General features: G+C 36.8%; 1 protein-coding gene across 1 annotated transcript; it reads right to left on the bottom strand.

Annotated features, from left to right (window-relative positions):
- Positions 1-3551: 3551 nt before the first annotated feature.
- On the bottom strand, positions 3552-8810 carry LOC107824143 (E3 ubiquitin-protein ligase At3g02290). Its single transcript, XM_016650881.2, has 5 exons — positions 8610-8810; positions 7262-7630; positions 6193-6619; positions 5688-5797; positions 3552-3880 (listed from the first exon to the last, which is right to left on the bottom strand). The coding sequence occupies exons 2-5, from the start codon at positions 7376-7378 to the stop codon at positions 3854-3856; spliced, it is 681 nt and encodes a 226-aa protein (XP_016506367.1). The 5' UTR covers positions 7379-7630; positions 8610-8810; the 3' UTR covers positions 3552-3853.
- Positions 8811-15494: the final 6684 nt, after the last annotated feature.

The raw sequence follows: 15494 nt of genomic DNA, 5'->3' as shown, positions 1-15494 counted from the left end.
GAATAGTTATACCTCAAATTCCCATGGTCTGGGGACTGGGGAAGGGGGACATCCTCCTCTCGGGTGTCTGCGGCTGGTGGGGATGATGTAGCAGTTACTGGTGGTGAAGGCATGGCTGGGGAAGAAGGAGATGAAGTTGATGGCGTTGTGGGTTGAGAAGTAGTTGCAGCAAAAGCAGTGCTAGTTATTGGTTGCTCCCAAAGACGGAAGAGGCCTGGTACCCAGCCTCACAGCACTAGGAGCAGCGATTGGGGCTCGGAAGCGAGAATTGGCATCCTCCACTATATCACACTTTCCTTAGAGCGCTTGGACGTCGTCATTGGTTGGTCTTATTAGCTCTTCAGATTGAGCATTTTGTTGAGCTGATGAAGGTCATCGTCTCCTCTATAGGGAAGCCCCTTCATCACTGGCTCCCCCCATTATCATCAATCACCACAGTGGCTGCGGCTGGCTCGGCGCGACGTTCTTCACCCTTTTATTTTTACCCTCTTCCGTAGAGGAATGTCGCATTTTTGTTGCTTGTTCTCCGGCCGGGGACTTCGAGATGGCGCCCATTCAGTTGAAATCCTCCTACAGCAACCTCGTCGCATCTATGGGATCAATCAAAACGTCCTCCTCGGGTACGGTAACAGAGCCCTGCGGAAGACCTGAATTCAAATGAAAGAGAAGTTAGCCAATTTTCTTATACGTGAGGTAAAAACAAGATTAGTTCAAGAATCAACTTACCATGATTTTTGGCCTTCCACCCGTATTTGAGGGCCGGTTCTTTTCATCGGTGGGTCTCAGGCGTGGTAATATCAAAAATCTCCTGGACCCACTAGTCCAAGCCTTCAACCCTTGGTGGTGTCCACCGAGTTGCTGAAATAATGGAAAGGGATCAGTAACAGCATAAAACAACCTTTAATCAGAGAAAAGACAGACGTTGAACTTACGTGTATGAATCCATGACTCAAGGAAGGATGAAGTTGTGTACGGGATGATATCAATGGTGGAAACTACAACGAACCGCTCCATCCATCCACGATCGTTGTCATCATCCATGCTGGTGAGCAAAGCGTGGTGACTATGTTTGCTAAAGCTTATCACTCCCCCAAGGAAAATCTTGGGGGAGTAAAGGTTCATTATTCGAGCTAGGGAGAGCTCTTCCCCCGTCTCTTGGCATATTCATCGAAAACAGGCTACCGTCCGCCACACAAAAGGACTCACTTGCACCAAACAGACTTGATAACGAAAGCAAAACTCCAAGATTATAGGGTCAAGTCCCCCGCCCAACGAGAGTGGGCCCAAAGTGAAGGGGTACGTGTAAATGTACGTAAAACCCTTTTTAGGGAAGGTTACTCACTCTGCCAGATCAGGAGCAATGATGTTCAAATCATGGCAACCACAATCCTCTTTACAGCGGGAATTATAGAAGGACAGTGGAAGAAGGATACACACCAACAACCCATGTACGGGATTTAGCAAAAGGAAACTTCTCTTCAAAGTCCTTGGCTGTACTGAGCCTTCTGGGAATAATGGTGCTCACCGTAGGAGGGGCATCATCATCGATGTTTTCTTTATTTTTTTGAAGAGCTGGAGTTCCTGGAGGAGGAGGCCATGGTTAATAGAAGGAAGTAAGAATTCAAGAGAAAGTTGAGTAAAAAAAGTCGAAAGAGTTCGAAAAATTATGAAGTGTAAAAGAAGAAAAATAAGGCGTATAAGTAAAGGAATAGGCGACTAAAATCGTGGCCATGATTACCTCGAGAACCAACGAAAGTATTACTAAATCATGGAGTGACGCGTGTTCGGGGCATTAAATGCGGAGAGACGTGCATCTAATCAAGCGTCAAAAACTTTTCAGAGGAAGTCAGAAAATTTCCCGCCAAGAAAGGTAGATTCACCAATTTCCCGATGACACAAAGGTGTGCCACCGGAAAGCAGGGGAACTATCTGTATAGGGTAAAATCGGTTCATATTAAATACTCGTATAATGGAGCGACACGTGGATTTGGAGACAGACGAAAAGCGATACAGGTGGAAATCAAGATCGGGGGAAGCAGCATCGGTTGACACCGGGAAGGCCCCAAAAAAATATTGCTAATGAAGACAAACAAATGTGTATCACCTGATAGCATTCAATGAAAAATATTCTGCAGTATTAAATACACAGTCCGTTTTAGAGAATTTTGGCATTCATAGCCTGCCGTTACACATTCTTTAATGGCCCCCATAATTGTCATTTAAGAGGGGCTTGATGCTAGAACCTTGTTCCCTAGGTGCAACTATAAATAGTGATTCAATGGCCATTGTAAGGACATGAATTTTCTAACAAACTTATGCTACAAATTATTCTAAGCTGAATAACACTTTATTTCTCGTTTATTGATATTCTTATTATTGCCTTCGGAAGCTCTGCTCTCGGAACCAAGCTATCTGCTGTCTTATATCGATTTCAATGCTAAGCCTTATATTTTTATTTAATTTATTTATCATTTTGGGATCAAATCAATTCGCTTGTCTATGAACCACGTACAAATTCAACTTTACCAGAGGAATGAGAAGTCGTAACAAGGTTTTTGTAGGTGAACCTGCGGAAGGATCATTTAATTAGAAAGAATATTCATATACTATAAATTTGGAATGTTTCAGAAAGTCTAATTTTGGTTATACATAATAGAGTAATCGAAAAATTAGTATGGTACAAATTTTATAAAATAACTGGCTGAATGGAACCATTGACACCCGTAGGAGTGGCTCAGGGGAAGATAATAAAGCTTTTGCTTTAGGCCCCCAAACTTTTGGGGCCCCAAAAAATTTTAATAGATTTTTTGATATTATTTTAGCTTAGACAACATTAAAATTCCTAGAAAAAAATACAAAATCTTTATTAAGAAAATTAGAAATACTGATACTTTTTAATAGTGAAAATATTTTTAAAACTTTGAATTAAACTACTCAAATATTCATATTAGTAAATAATAATTTACGACAAAACCCAAGATAACATATTGCGAACACATAACTTACATCTTATTAACTTGAATTAACCATGCATAATATAAATTTACCCTTCAGATGTTTATGTGAATTTGAAGACTTTATATCTTATAAAAGTACTATGTTATAAACAAAAAATACATAAAAAAATGCCTCTCATTTAAATTTGGCTTTAGGTCCTTGACCCGCCATTGAATGGGACTCCATAATAAGTATTTGTGATAACTTGATTATCTTGCACTATCACTCGTGTTTCATTTTCCAAAAAGGTAGAGAGAATTCTGCCGTATAACTAAGATTCTTAATGTAGTAAAATTCTACTATCATCCTAATATAATTTGTGTTTCTTTTGAATCTTGAACATAATAATGCTCAAAGTAATCACCATTGACACATAATTCATTTAAATTCGTGAAAGTCTTATTTCTTCAACGAAAGACTTATTTCTTCAAGTTGTGATCGTGCTGAATGTCTGGTATTCAAGAATAAGGTTTCAATTAGAGCGAGGAAGAGAAGATTATAAATGATAGTGTAGTGATGCACCATTTTACAGACAACTGTACCAACATTGATATGGTAGATGTGAAAGTAAGACCAATGTGCTATATAAGGTGATAAATCATTCATCAAATCAAAACAAGATTACATACAGTGCTTTGAAAACTGCTTTTTGTGGCATCAATGATCAATATGAACTCTTTAAGTCCCAAACAGAGTTTATATTAACACTAGTTTCATTTTTACTGATGTAGTAGGGTCACACGTTTAGCTGGATGGATATTCACAATGACTTTACATTAGTTTTTCTGGTTTATTAGTTATTTGCCCTCATCTCTGGCTGGTTTCATCCACGACCGGAGCCTTTTGAGAGCAATGATCATGGCGTCTCATCGAATAACATTACCTACAAAGCAAAGAGGTCATTTAATTAGAAAGAATATTCATATACTATAATGTGTTATATACATATGAATGTAATGAAATTTACTTAACGACACTTTGAAACATCAAAATCTACATCGAATAAGAGAGGTTCTTAGAGAGATGGAACAACTTCTCATGCTCTCAAATACTCAGCTCCTCACCATAATTATCTTTCCATTAATTTCCTAGATGTCTTCTGATGTTTAAGCAATGTTTAAGCAAACAATAGATAGAAGGTAGAAGGGAAATATCATTTCCACCCTTAAAAGTTTACTGTATGACAAAAGATGATACGGATTCTTGAATCGATTTTACTATCTATGAACTTCCAAATTACTCTTATTTCCATTTTGATTCTCACTCTTCCCGGATGTATTTTCTGTTTATTTTTTTAATCAAGGGCAAGGAAGAGTTACAGTGATTCATCACTTATCAACCCGCCCACTTGGAGAAATGCTTTTAAATTTTGCATACAAAAGGTGCAGAATTGAAAGACAACTTGATTTATACTATGCTTCAGCCAAATTGCAAAGCAGCCCGCTAACTACCAAATAAGAGCTTTAATCATTTCCAGACCATTTAAATGTGAAGTTACTATAACTTCATTGACAAGGCAATAATATAAATTATGAATTTCAGAAATTCATATCTCTAGACAACTGATCACTAGAGGTGATAGCAAAAGCTGATTTTGTAAAGTTCTACCACACATTTAGACCACTTAAAGCCAATTCAAGCGTCAAACTAATACTTCAATGGTATGTTTTTGAACCACACCAAACGCGGGTTTTGTTTCTTAAAAATGAAATTTTACTCACTGTGGGAGAGCAAGCACAGGGAATACGATATTCATCACGGTCAGACGTAATATTTATGACGCCATTCTTCAAAAGCCAAAGTATAATCATTTATATAAGTTAATCTTTTCCTTTTGGCACTTGCTTGGTGGCTGAGTTAAATTTAATGATGACTAACCCTCCAAATGATAACCATTATAACACCTTCTAATGGCATTATACCAGGATTATCTTCTATAAGATTAAACATTAAAAAATGTATGTTACAACCTCTGGTTCCTCATTCTCCTAAAGGAAACAGCCGCAATCACATAAATGAAAAACACACACAAGATTTTAGGTTATCACAAACTAGAGCCATGGACCACAAACTGTTCAGCCTTCAGCTCAAAGGGAAGTGACAAAATTTCCTGTCTTCCCAATGGATGACTGACCCGCATGATTCTAGCAGCCTTCCACTATTTTGTTTGCCTACGGGTAAGCACTCATGGGACGGATAGCAAAGCACATATTGAACAAACACCCAAGAAAAAATTACAGGGAGAAAAAGCAGGAGAGTAGCAATAGCGGGGAACATTGGGTAGTCTTGGCAAGTTTATGGTATAACGGTAAAGCATGGCGTATGCGCCCCCTCCTTCCCAAGTTATCCATGTCCTAGTTCGTACTCTACCATAAGGAAAATGAAGCCCACTAATTTAGTTACTTCCTTTAGCTGAGCAACATAAAATGTTAATGTATACATTACTGTAATTTTGTCAAATTTATTAATGCGGTTGTTGAGAGGTTTTAGGCAGCTTATGAAAGCACAGTAAATCGTTAACCACATCAGTTAATACTGCTACAGAAAATAACACATGAATACTTTTCCCCAGAAGGTTTTGGTAATTGCTTCCAGTACAGTAGCATATAAAGGGCAAGCTCAACATCAACACAAAGTCAAACAAAAACATCTATTTGGTAGCTATATAATGCAAAGGATATCATAATTACCTTGCCACATACTGGACAGTTGTCACTTCTCTCCATCCACTCATATATGCAACCCAAGTGGAAATGGTGAGAGCATTTTGTCATTATTTTTGGGTTTTCTTCTGTATATTCTGAAACAGAGAGTATCATCAAGAACATGAAATTAATAGTCAAGATATTCCTGAATTTTGGTAAACAGTTAACTAAACTATTTAATGGAAACCAAACTGTTTAAGAAGACCCAAATTATAGGAGCGACTACTGTACTATTTTTCCTATTGCCCGCTAGAAAGAATACTGTCTACCTATGATACTAGAGGGAAGAGGGCGAGATGTGGAAATGTTTTACAGTTATTTTAGCAGATGGAGTGCATAGATGACTCTGTAATGAAGTGCAATAAGATGGATTAGAAAACATCTGAAGCATAGATTACTCTGCAATGAAGTGCAATAAGATGGAGTGCATAGATAACTCTGTAATGAAGTGCAATAAGATGGATCAGAAAACACCTGAAGCATGACCTACCTTCGAGACATGTCGGGCAGACATCTTCATCTTCTGAAGAATAACAAATTTGAGTAAATTCAGTAGTTGTTTTAGCTGTTGAGATTTTCAACGATTTGGAATTGTATTCTTTTGATCCTTCTTCACATGCAGACTCCTTCCATTTATTACCCGTACTCAGAGATTCGGATTCATCATCAATATCACTTCTTCGTAGTGGTTCAGCTTCCTCAAGCGAGTGACTTGATCCTTTCTCCCTTCTTGAGACTAGTCCATCTCGTTGCAAGCGGAAGTATCTGGGATCGGCATCGTAAGGAAGTGGTCTCGGAGGAGAGCGGTATATATCAGATAGTGAGTTATCAAGGGATGCTGTAGAACTCAAAGATGTTGTACCTTGAGTTGATGAAAGAATGGCATGTTGTTCTCCTCTGTGAAACAATGATGTATACTGCACAAGAAAAGATGGAGTGCTCTAAATTCTATGGCAAATGAAGGAGAGTGATTATTATTGCTGTAAGATAATGGGTTTACATATTTAAGTCTAGATAATAAATACTGAAATGATTTTGCAGTATGTAATTCTTCATGTTCCATTCATGAACTTTTGATGAACAGTCACAGAGAATCATAAAGTTGTCTCATTGCCAGTGAAGTCTTTGCAAAGCCATGAAGGAGTCTTATGGACAAGGCTTTCCGAATTTATGCGATTTCTTCCTAACAGTAGGAGTTGGCTACCATCTTCTTGAGCTTTTGCGAACAAACTGCCACCAAGCTAATTAACTGTAGCTACAAAATCAGTGCAGTTCTATTTCACACGAAGTCAAAGAAAATGATCCTAAGTCTCTCTGCTCAAGCCACCTTATCAGTTCACATATCAAAATGCTGCTAAAAATTCGACAATAGAACGATGACAAGTTCAATTTGAACCACTCTTAATTAGATCAGTGGACACAGAGGTTGAATATTCAAAAAAAAATAAACAGTGAGATCAGTTATGAATTGGATGTACTGAAAGGTTAATTGCAGCGGGGTGAAATACTGGTAAGCAGAGAAAAGAAGAAGATTGTACAACATAGCGGAAAAAGCATACCACGTGGAAGAAATTTTGAACAAATGATCGAAGGCATAAACAGTTCCTATACATTGAGCTGTTTGGATTGGCAAAATCTTCGCATTCATCTCGCAAGCAGCAACAAACTGCACCCATGATGCTGTCTTCAATCAATGTCGATTACTCAAAAACCTTCCACACGTATCACTGGAAATCCTCCAACTCTCATGATTGAGGCAATAGGAACTTGGGAATAAGCAAAGGAAATTGATAGAGGAGCTTCAGCAGGCAGATGAAGAAGAAATGTAATTGGGCACCCTCCCTCTTCAGGAAATCCTGAACGAGTTGATGCCCTTCTTGACCAAGATCTTAAGAAGAAATTTTTAAAAAAGTATCGCTGCTTGTCACCTGTAAAGTAAAGAACAACTATGAGATAAGGACTGATATATAAATAGATGGATGGTCTACCTCGAGTGAAACATAATTTTTGCAAAATTGCAGTTTCGGAAGAATGAGAAAGGATGACTTGCACAGGTGGGGTATATGAAAAAAGGGCTTTCAGATTAAATTCGACATAAGAGCGTGCAAAACGGAGAAGTCAGATGAGAAAAAAAAATACATCTTTGGGATAATCAAGCTACCCAGCACCCAACCAATTGCAAAAACTTACTTTGAAAACACCAGATCCTATGGGGTAACAAAAGAAATGGATACTACAATTTTCAGGGATTACAGAAAAGTATTTTCTTTATCCTTAATCTTAAACTCTCCTAGTGTGAACTTTGGATCCTACATAAGCTTACACTACCAGTTGCAGTAGATTGAGTCAACATAAAGCTAGTTAATTTATGTTGAATCTCACAATATTGACTACATTGCGCAAAACATTGATAGCGAAAATTCATATTACCAACTCCAACTAGTTTGTGATTGATATCCTAATTAAAAGCAAGGGATATTTCAAAAAAAGCACTAAAAATACAGCTAAACATCCCCTCCTACACCCCCCCCCCCCAAAAAAAAGGAATATAGTTGTTATCATCCTAATTCTTTAATGAGAAGCAAAGCAATCGTTCATATAACAGTGTCAAACACGGCTAAACCGAAAAGATGAAAAAAGGAGAAAAAATTAAAACCAAGAATGATCAGCTAAAGAACCTCAGTGATCAAGCAAGTAAGAATTCTGCAATTCACATAGACAAATATACAAAATTCCATTTTCAAGCCCCCCCAAAAAAGTAACTTTACTGCAAAAATCTCTGCATCAACCGATTCAGATGATACCCATTTCAGGTCAATAGATTTACAACTGATTGAAAGCTCCCATCAGTGGGGGAGATAAAAAAGTGTAAAATAAACTTTAACAAAAAAAAATCAAGAAAAATACCTCAAACTTGCGAAGATTGCGGGATGTAATAGAGAGAGAGAGAGAGAGAGAGAGAGAGAGAGAGAGAGAGAGAGAGAGAGAGAGAGAAAAGTAGATGGATGATTCTATTCTTTGGAAGACATAAGCCTAGAATTCAGAGGTCAGAGGTTTTTTATTGTTTCTATGTAACACACTGCACAATAATATTCTTGGTTTTTTCGCCAATTAAAGTTACCCCATAATCCAAATGCAAAGAAAATAATAAAAAGTGGGTGAGATGTAACTAGTAGTAGTAATGGAGTATTCATAGAATATTGTGTCACTGTAATAGTAGAAAATTAACAAAACACCAATCTAGACTATACTGCAATAAAAAAACAAATAGAGTAATCCTGATTTAGTACCAGATTTTTTTTTTTTTTGTGATATGACTTATTATTTATTTAATCGACAGCTGATTTTTAAAGAGAATAAAGTTGGTTTACGAATGAAATTAAACTACTCTTAGCAGTAATTTGTTGTAACTAACGACATTTAAGGTAAACATGAGGTCATTATCGTTGAACTTTCACTGCAATTGCCGACACTTTATGCAGTGGATTTTATTATTCTATTTGTTTTACTGATGGTGTGGGATAGTGATTTAATTAATTCCATGAATTGATTTACTTGTCAGAAACTTTCATTTTAGCACCAAATATATATAGTGAAGAAATATCAGAAACTAAAAACCTTTTTTTATTTGTTTTTTAATGCATAATAAAATTTACCACACTTTATCATTTTGGAAATTTGTAGTTATTTAACTGAATCGGATTTTTATATGTTGTGGAAAGATATTCTCCCTTCTCATATTTCCAGAATTTGTTGGTTAATTCCAAAAAAGGAAAAATGAACAAAACACAAAAGAAAAGGGAAAGTTGGTAATTCATCCCTATCATTCTTTCTTTATTTTAGGGTCCTAGTTTTCGTATCACGAATTAAAACTGTCTTTAAGCCCTTAGTCTGTTCCCAATTTCACCTCGAACTTAGTGTTATCTTCTTTTTTCATTTTTTTTTGTAACTATGTAAATATTGTACAGGATAAAATATGCAGTGTTATATGGCCGCTCAAAATAGGAACACGTGGAACGTAAGATTGGGATAACCAGAATCTCCGTTTGTCGCCAAAAAGGATAACGTTCATAAGGATGCAATAAATACTCTTTTCCCGGTAGCATTTAATGGAGAATATTTCACAGCATTAAGTATGTTGCCCGTTACAAGGAACTTGACATTTATGTTTACCGCTATATTTTCATCAATGACCCTCATAATTGACATTAAAAGGCACGATACTAGGACTTCTTCCCTTAGACCTAGCTATAAATAATGAGATTGTGTTATCATTGTAAGAAAAATATATTGTCCGGAAAACTAATACGACAATCTACAAAAAGCTCTATACAATGTTATCTTCTTATTTTTCTGTCCTTATTATTTTTCTTATCACTATTGCGCCCGGAGGCTTCATCACCAGAATCTTTATTTCTGTTATTTCGTCTTCCTATCAAGGCAAGTGCTATATATTTCTTCAATCATCTTATTATTTCAGGATCAAATTAATTCACTTGTCTAAAAATTACGTATAAATTCAACTGTATTGTTTCTCGGGTAAACAAATATCCATTAACAACAAACTCTAATATATTTACAGAGCACCTAAATTCCATAGCCACCTTCCTTAAGGGTACTATGAGAGATAGGCCTCCAACGAAGCTAACTATACAAGAAGTTTTTGAAATAATCCATGACAACACTTTTTAGTTTCTAGCTTTCCAAACATGGTATATTCCTGCAATCCATGAGCTGCTACAAGCTCTTTTTTGAATTGATTCCAGTGCTTGTTCTTGATTCTGCTTAGTGTTTGTTGTATATCACCTTCCGGAATCTAAACTACTGCCTAATATAGTATTTCTGCTCTAAGTTTCCTTGCCCAACTGCAGCAAATAGATGTCGAGATGATTCCTTAGCCAATTGATCACACAAGCAACAGTGATCATTCTCAACTAAGGCTGTCCAAAGGGACAAGACCAAATAATCGGGACGGGACGACATTTAATCGAGACAGTGGCGGGACGGGCCTTAACAGTATGGGATAAGCAGGACGACCCAGTAGGTTCATCCCATCCCACTAAAAAACAGGATGAGGCAGGACGGGACGGAACGGTTCGTGGGCCCTAAGTGAAAAAAATAATTATTTAAGCATTAAATTTGGCAGCGGCAAATTTTTTATAGATAGTAACGGTTATTTTTTTAAAGTTGACAATGACTAAGTTTTTAAAGTTCGCAACGGCTAGTTTTTGACTTATTTAATAAACTTAAAACTTAATAAATTATTAAGAAAGTAAGAGATTTGTGAGAGAACGATTAATTTTTGTGAGGAAAACGAAGAAGGACGGCGTATTTATAGTTAAAAATAGGTTAATTTGTAATTTAATAAGCTTTGGGGTTAAATTAAAGTTTTGGGGGAGGGGGAGGGGTAGGGGTAGGGTGGGAGGACAAATATGGTCGTTTATAGCCGTTGGCAATGGCTAATTTTGCAAAGAATGTCGTTGGCCAACGACTCTTTTTCAACAAAAGAAGTACGCGGGCTGGCGGCCCAGGCGGGATGGGACGGGACGTTAATGGGTCGGCCTACTGGGATGAAATGGGCAGCCCGTGTCTCGTTGACTATGGGCCTAGTCCCGTTCGAGAGAAAGTGGGCTGAGACGGGACGGGACCGGGACAAGACCGGGGTGGGGACGGGATCGGGCCAATCCATCCCGTTGGACAATCATATTCTCAACATGAATTTGTAGTCATTTCAATCTTTTCTTTGTAAGTAATCTATCATGTACAACCAACCAGGTTATAAACTTACGTTTTGGTTGTGAAACGGAGCTCCAAACCAGCTCAATACTTCCCATTCTTTTTTGTGGCCTTATCAGATTGTTATAGCTGCTTGAGATAGAGTATGCCTCTGAGGCCTTAGGATGTAGTTTCCTTGTTGATACCAGTTTTACATTAGCACTTTTAACGAGCTAATCTTCTTCCAATAGCAATTTTCATTGTTTCTTCAAATATATCGGGTAAATTTCATTAATAGTCATTCAAGTTAAGTCTTGTGACACAAAATTTATTTTATTTAACACAAAAATATCTTTCTTAAGCCTAACTAACAGAATATAAAAGTGGGTAGGAGATATCCGAAAAAGTAACATGGCTATCTCAATTTGCTTAATAAAATAGGTCATTTAACCAATCCATTTTAATTAACATTCATATTTGAACTTAACACATCTCTAAATGGATATTCTAGCAAATTTAATTTAGAGAATGTATTATAATTAAGTTATTTTAAATTAATTTTTAATTCGCGACTCTTTTTTTTATCCAGACATATGAGCAACCATGCTTGCTAAGCTTTTTTTTCTGTTTAAAAGACTAGTTCTATTAATTAAGATACATTACAGGGTGCTACATGGATGATGCAGAATTACAAACATACAAACTATTAGTACTATCTGTCCTTGGGAAATTACTACTGTCTATTCTTAGGGAATTACTATTACAGTTAGTCCGACTAAACGAAACTTCATCGGATGTTTGACAAAAAGATTTAGCATAAGGTGCTACTTGAAAACTATTACTAATATAGCGTCTTCTTTGAACCCCTAGCTTATCAAACTTCTAGGTTTGCCATAACAAAAGGTGGTGGTTGTTCCAAAAACGTGATATTGGTCCCCATTAGTTCCATGCCAAAATGAGCTAGCTGGTCCGCTATGGTGTTTTGCTCCCTGTAAGCATGTTGTAGTAGTGGATCACCCAACTAGTGGATCAGGTACCTGCCATCATTGAGTATATGTGATAAATTGGTGGATGTGCTACGTAGATTTGTAATTACATGTGCAACATCCAAATTGATTTTCAGTGGTATAAGGTTATAACTAAGGCTAGTTGCAATCCACGCAACAAATCCACTGTTTCAATGTGGGCCACTGTAGTGGCTTCTATATTACATGCATATCCTATTACCCAATTCCCTTTGTCGTCCCTAATAACTCCACCAAAACCTGCCCGTGTATAAGGGTGTTTTATAGCCACATCCGTGTTAAGCTTAAAAAAACGTTTTGGTGGGGATTCCCATTTGAGGTGTAGTGGAATTATCGAGTTCTTGACCTTATTAGAATTTGTCAAGTAGTAAAATTCAGAGGCTTGATAATATATAATTGAGGGTTGGGTGTTATTTTTAACATTCTCAAAACAGTTCTTGTTGCGAGTTTTCCATAAATGTCAAAGTATAAAAGGAATAATTGTATGATGGGGTATGGATTTATAGGAGTTGTCTTTATCTAGCATAATTAGCTTTTTAAGCCAAACATGAGTGGGTGCATCGTCGTAAGGAATTTTTTAGATTAAAAGTCGTAGTTGTAGATCTAACCAATATTTTTGAGCATTGACGCATTTGAAGAAGATATGGGGAATAGTTTCTGCTTCTTGTTGACATATAGTACAAATAGTGGATGGAAGGATTCCTAGTATATGTAGGTAATGTTGCGTGGGCAATCGTGAGTGACTCAGCAACCAAAATAATATTTTGATTTTTGGTAATGTACGTAGGTGCCATATCCACCCGTGATGATTAGGTAATTCATTGGATTTAATTAGCATTTTGTAGCACGAGCTAACTGAGAAAAGGCCCGATAATGTGTGGCCCCAAATGATACGATAAGGGAGAATTGAGTAAGGGGGGATATAGTATTCAGTTATCCGTTGGATTATTGATGTAGGCAAATTCAAGGACATGATTTGGTTAGAGTTTCCTATAGTGTTGAGTGCATGTGCGACAATGATGTTTTGCTCTTGTTCTGTTAATGGCCCATGTATGAGGCTGCGATTATTAAGGCTATGAGCTAGCCAATTGTCATGCCAGAAGTTAGTATGTGTTCCTTGTGTGACTTGCCAGACTAATCCCTTCTGGCACACACCCCATCCAGTAGCGATATTTTTCCATATCATGGAAGTTCTGGGGTTTGATGTGTCTGTTGGACAATATTTGGAGAGAAGAAGAGATGCGCAATGGGCCCTTGGGTTATGGAATAATCTCCAAGCTGTACTAGCTAGATTTGCTATATTTTTTGCCTTAAGTTGTTGAATTAGGCCGCCTTGTGTTTTGGGGGTCGTGATGACTTCCTATTTAATCACGCGCATGCGCTTTTTCTGTGAAGTGGTGCCCCATAAAAAAAATTGGTATTGTTCTAGCCTATTAAGCACATAGGTAGGTATTTTAATGTTTTGCATCAAGTGGTTCGGTATGATTTTATGAGAGTCGCTCTCCCTCCCAAAGTTAGATGATTGGTTTTCCAGTCTGCAAGTCTATTTCTAAAATTATCAAAAATAAACTGAAAGTCTCTTTTCGTAGGTTTTGATGTAAAAAGGAAAAAACTTAAATATTTGCCAAAGTGCATCCCTTCTACCATATTAAAGGAGTTTAGTATAAAGGAGTTTAGTATAAAGGATTTTTGAGTTGTTGAACAGTTTTTTGAAAAGAAGATTTTTGACTTAGTAAAATTTATTTTTTGGCCTGATAAGTTGGTAAAGTAGTTGAGATGGTCAATAATGGTATGACAACTGTTAGTAGTTATTTTGGATGCCAAAATTATGTCGTCCGCAAAGAATAGATGAGAGATTGGAAGAGCTTTCCTATGTAGGGTGATTGGTATCCAAAGGTTGTGGTCTAATGCAATGTTAGTACTTCGGGAAAATAGTTCGATGCAAAGTATGAATAGATAAGGCGACAAAGGAACTCCTTTCCTAATGCCTCTGGTGGGTGTGAAGAAGGTGGTGGGAGTACCATTAAAAAGGATTGAAGTAATAGTAGCGGATATGTAGGACATAATTTGAGTAGTTATGGGTTGAGAAAATTTGAAGTAGATTAGTGTTCTGCGTATAAAATCCCATTCTAAACTGTCAAATGCTTTTTCAAGATCGATTTTGAGAAGCATATTCGAACATTTCGATTTAGACATTCTAAAGTTGTGAAGTATTTCTTGTACTATAATAGCATTGTGAGAAGCTCTACGATTTCCTTGGAAGGCATATTGAGATAAATGAATTATGTGATCGAGGAATGGTTTTATACGATTGACTAAGATCTTAGTGATGCCCCTATAAATTGTGTTACATAAACTTATGGGTCAAAAGTGGTTGGTGTGGATAAACTTTGCATTATTGGAATCAAGCATATAAAAGTTTGAATCAAGGCGGTAGAAATTTGTCTAGTGAGAAAAATATTTTTGCAAAAGGGAATAACTGAGTGTTTTAATGTGGGTCAGAATTATTGGAAGAATAGAGGGTGAAGGCCATCAGGTTCCGATGATTTATGAGGATGGAAAGAAAATATGGCTTGAGTGATTTCAATATCTATTATAGATTGTAGATGTTGAGGAAACGTGTCAAGATAATAGAAGGAAAAGGATATTTAGGAGAGAAACAATAAATTGCATAAGACAAGACAAGATTTACGTGGTTCAGCAATTTTTGCCTACTCCACGGCCACACAAAGAATAGCTCTTTATTAATTAAAGAGAGAAAGAAGAAATTTTGGGATGATCTACAAATGAAAATGTAGACTCCTATTTATAAGCATTTGAATGCCCTGTCGAGGTAAGCGCTTACATCATAAGAATGCCGATGTAAGCGCTTATATCATAAGAATGCTGAGGTAAGCGCTTACATCACAAGAATGTCGATGTAAGCGCTTACATCATATTTTCATCTCTTTTTGATTTTTCTTTCTTTTGTTTTGTCTACTTTCACATACAACAATAGGTTTGGTCCTATCAATCTCCCCCTCAAACCTATGTTACATCAAGAAAGAAAATA

Source organism: Nicotiana tabacum, chromosome 3 (genome assembly GCF_000715075.1).
Source record: "Nicotiana tabacum cultivar K326 chromosome 3, ASM71507v2, whole genome shotgun sequence".
NCBI classification, from domain to species: Eukaryota; Viridiplantae; Streptophyta; class Magnoliopsida; order Solanales; family Solanaceae; genus Nicotiana; species Nicotiana tabacum.
This window is presented reverse-complemented; position numbering and strand designations above follow the sequence as displayed.

Bases quoted from the DNA above. Each gene is read 5' to 3' on its own strand.
- LOC107824143 (XM_016650881.2), bottom strand. From the start codon at position 7,378: ATGGGTGCAGTTTGTTGCTGCTTGCGAGATGAATGCGAAGATTTTGCC. The intron at 5,798-6,192 runs GTAGGTCATGCT...TCTCTGTTTCAG, and splicing joins CTGCCCGACATGTCTCGAAG to AATATACAGAAGAAAACCCA. The intron at 3,881-5,687 runs GTAATTATGATA...TTTGCTTTGTAG, and splicing joins ACTGTCCAGTATGTGGCAAG to GTAATGTTATTCGATGAGAC.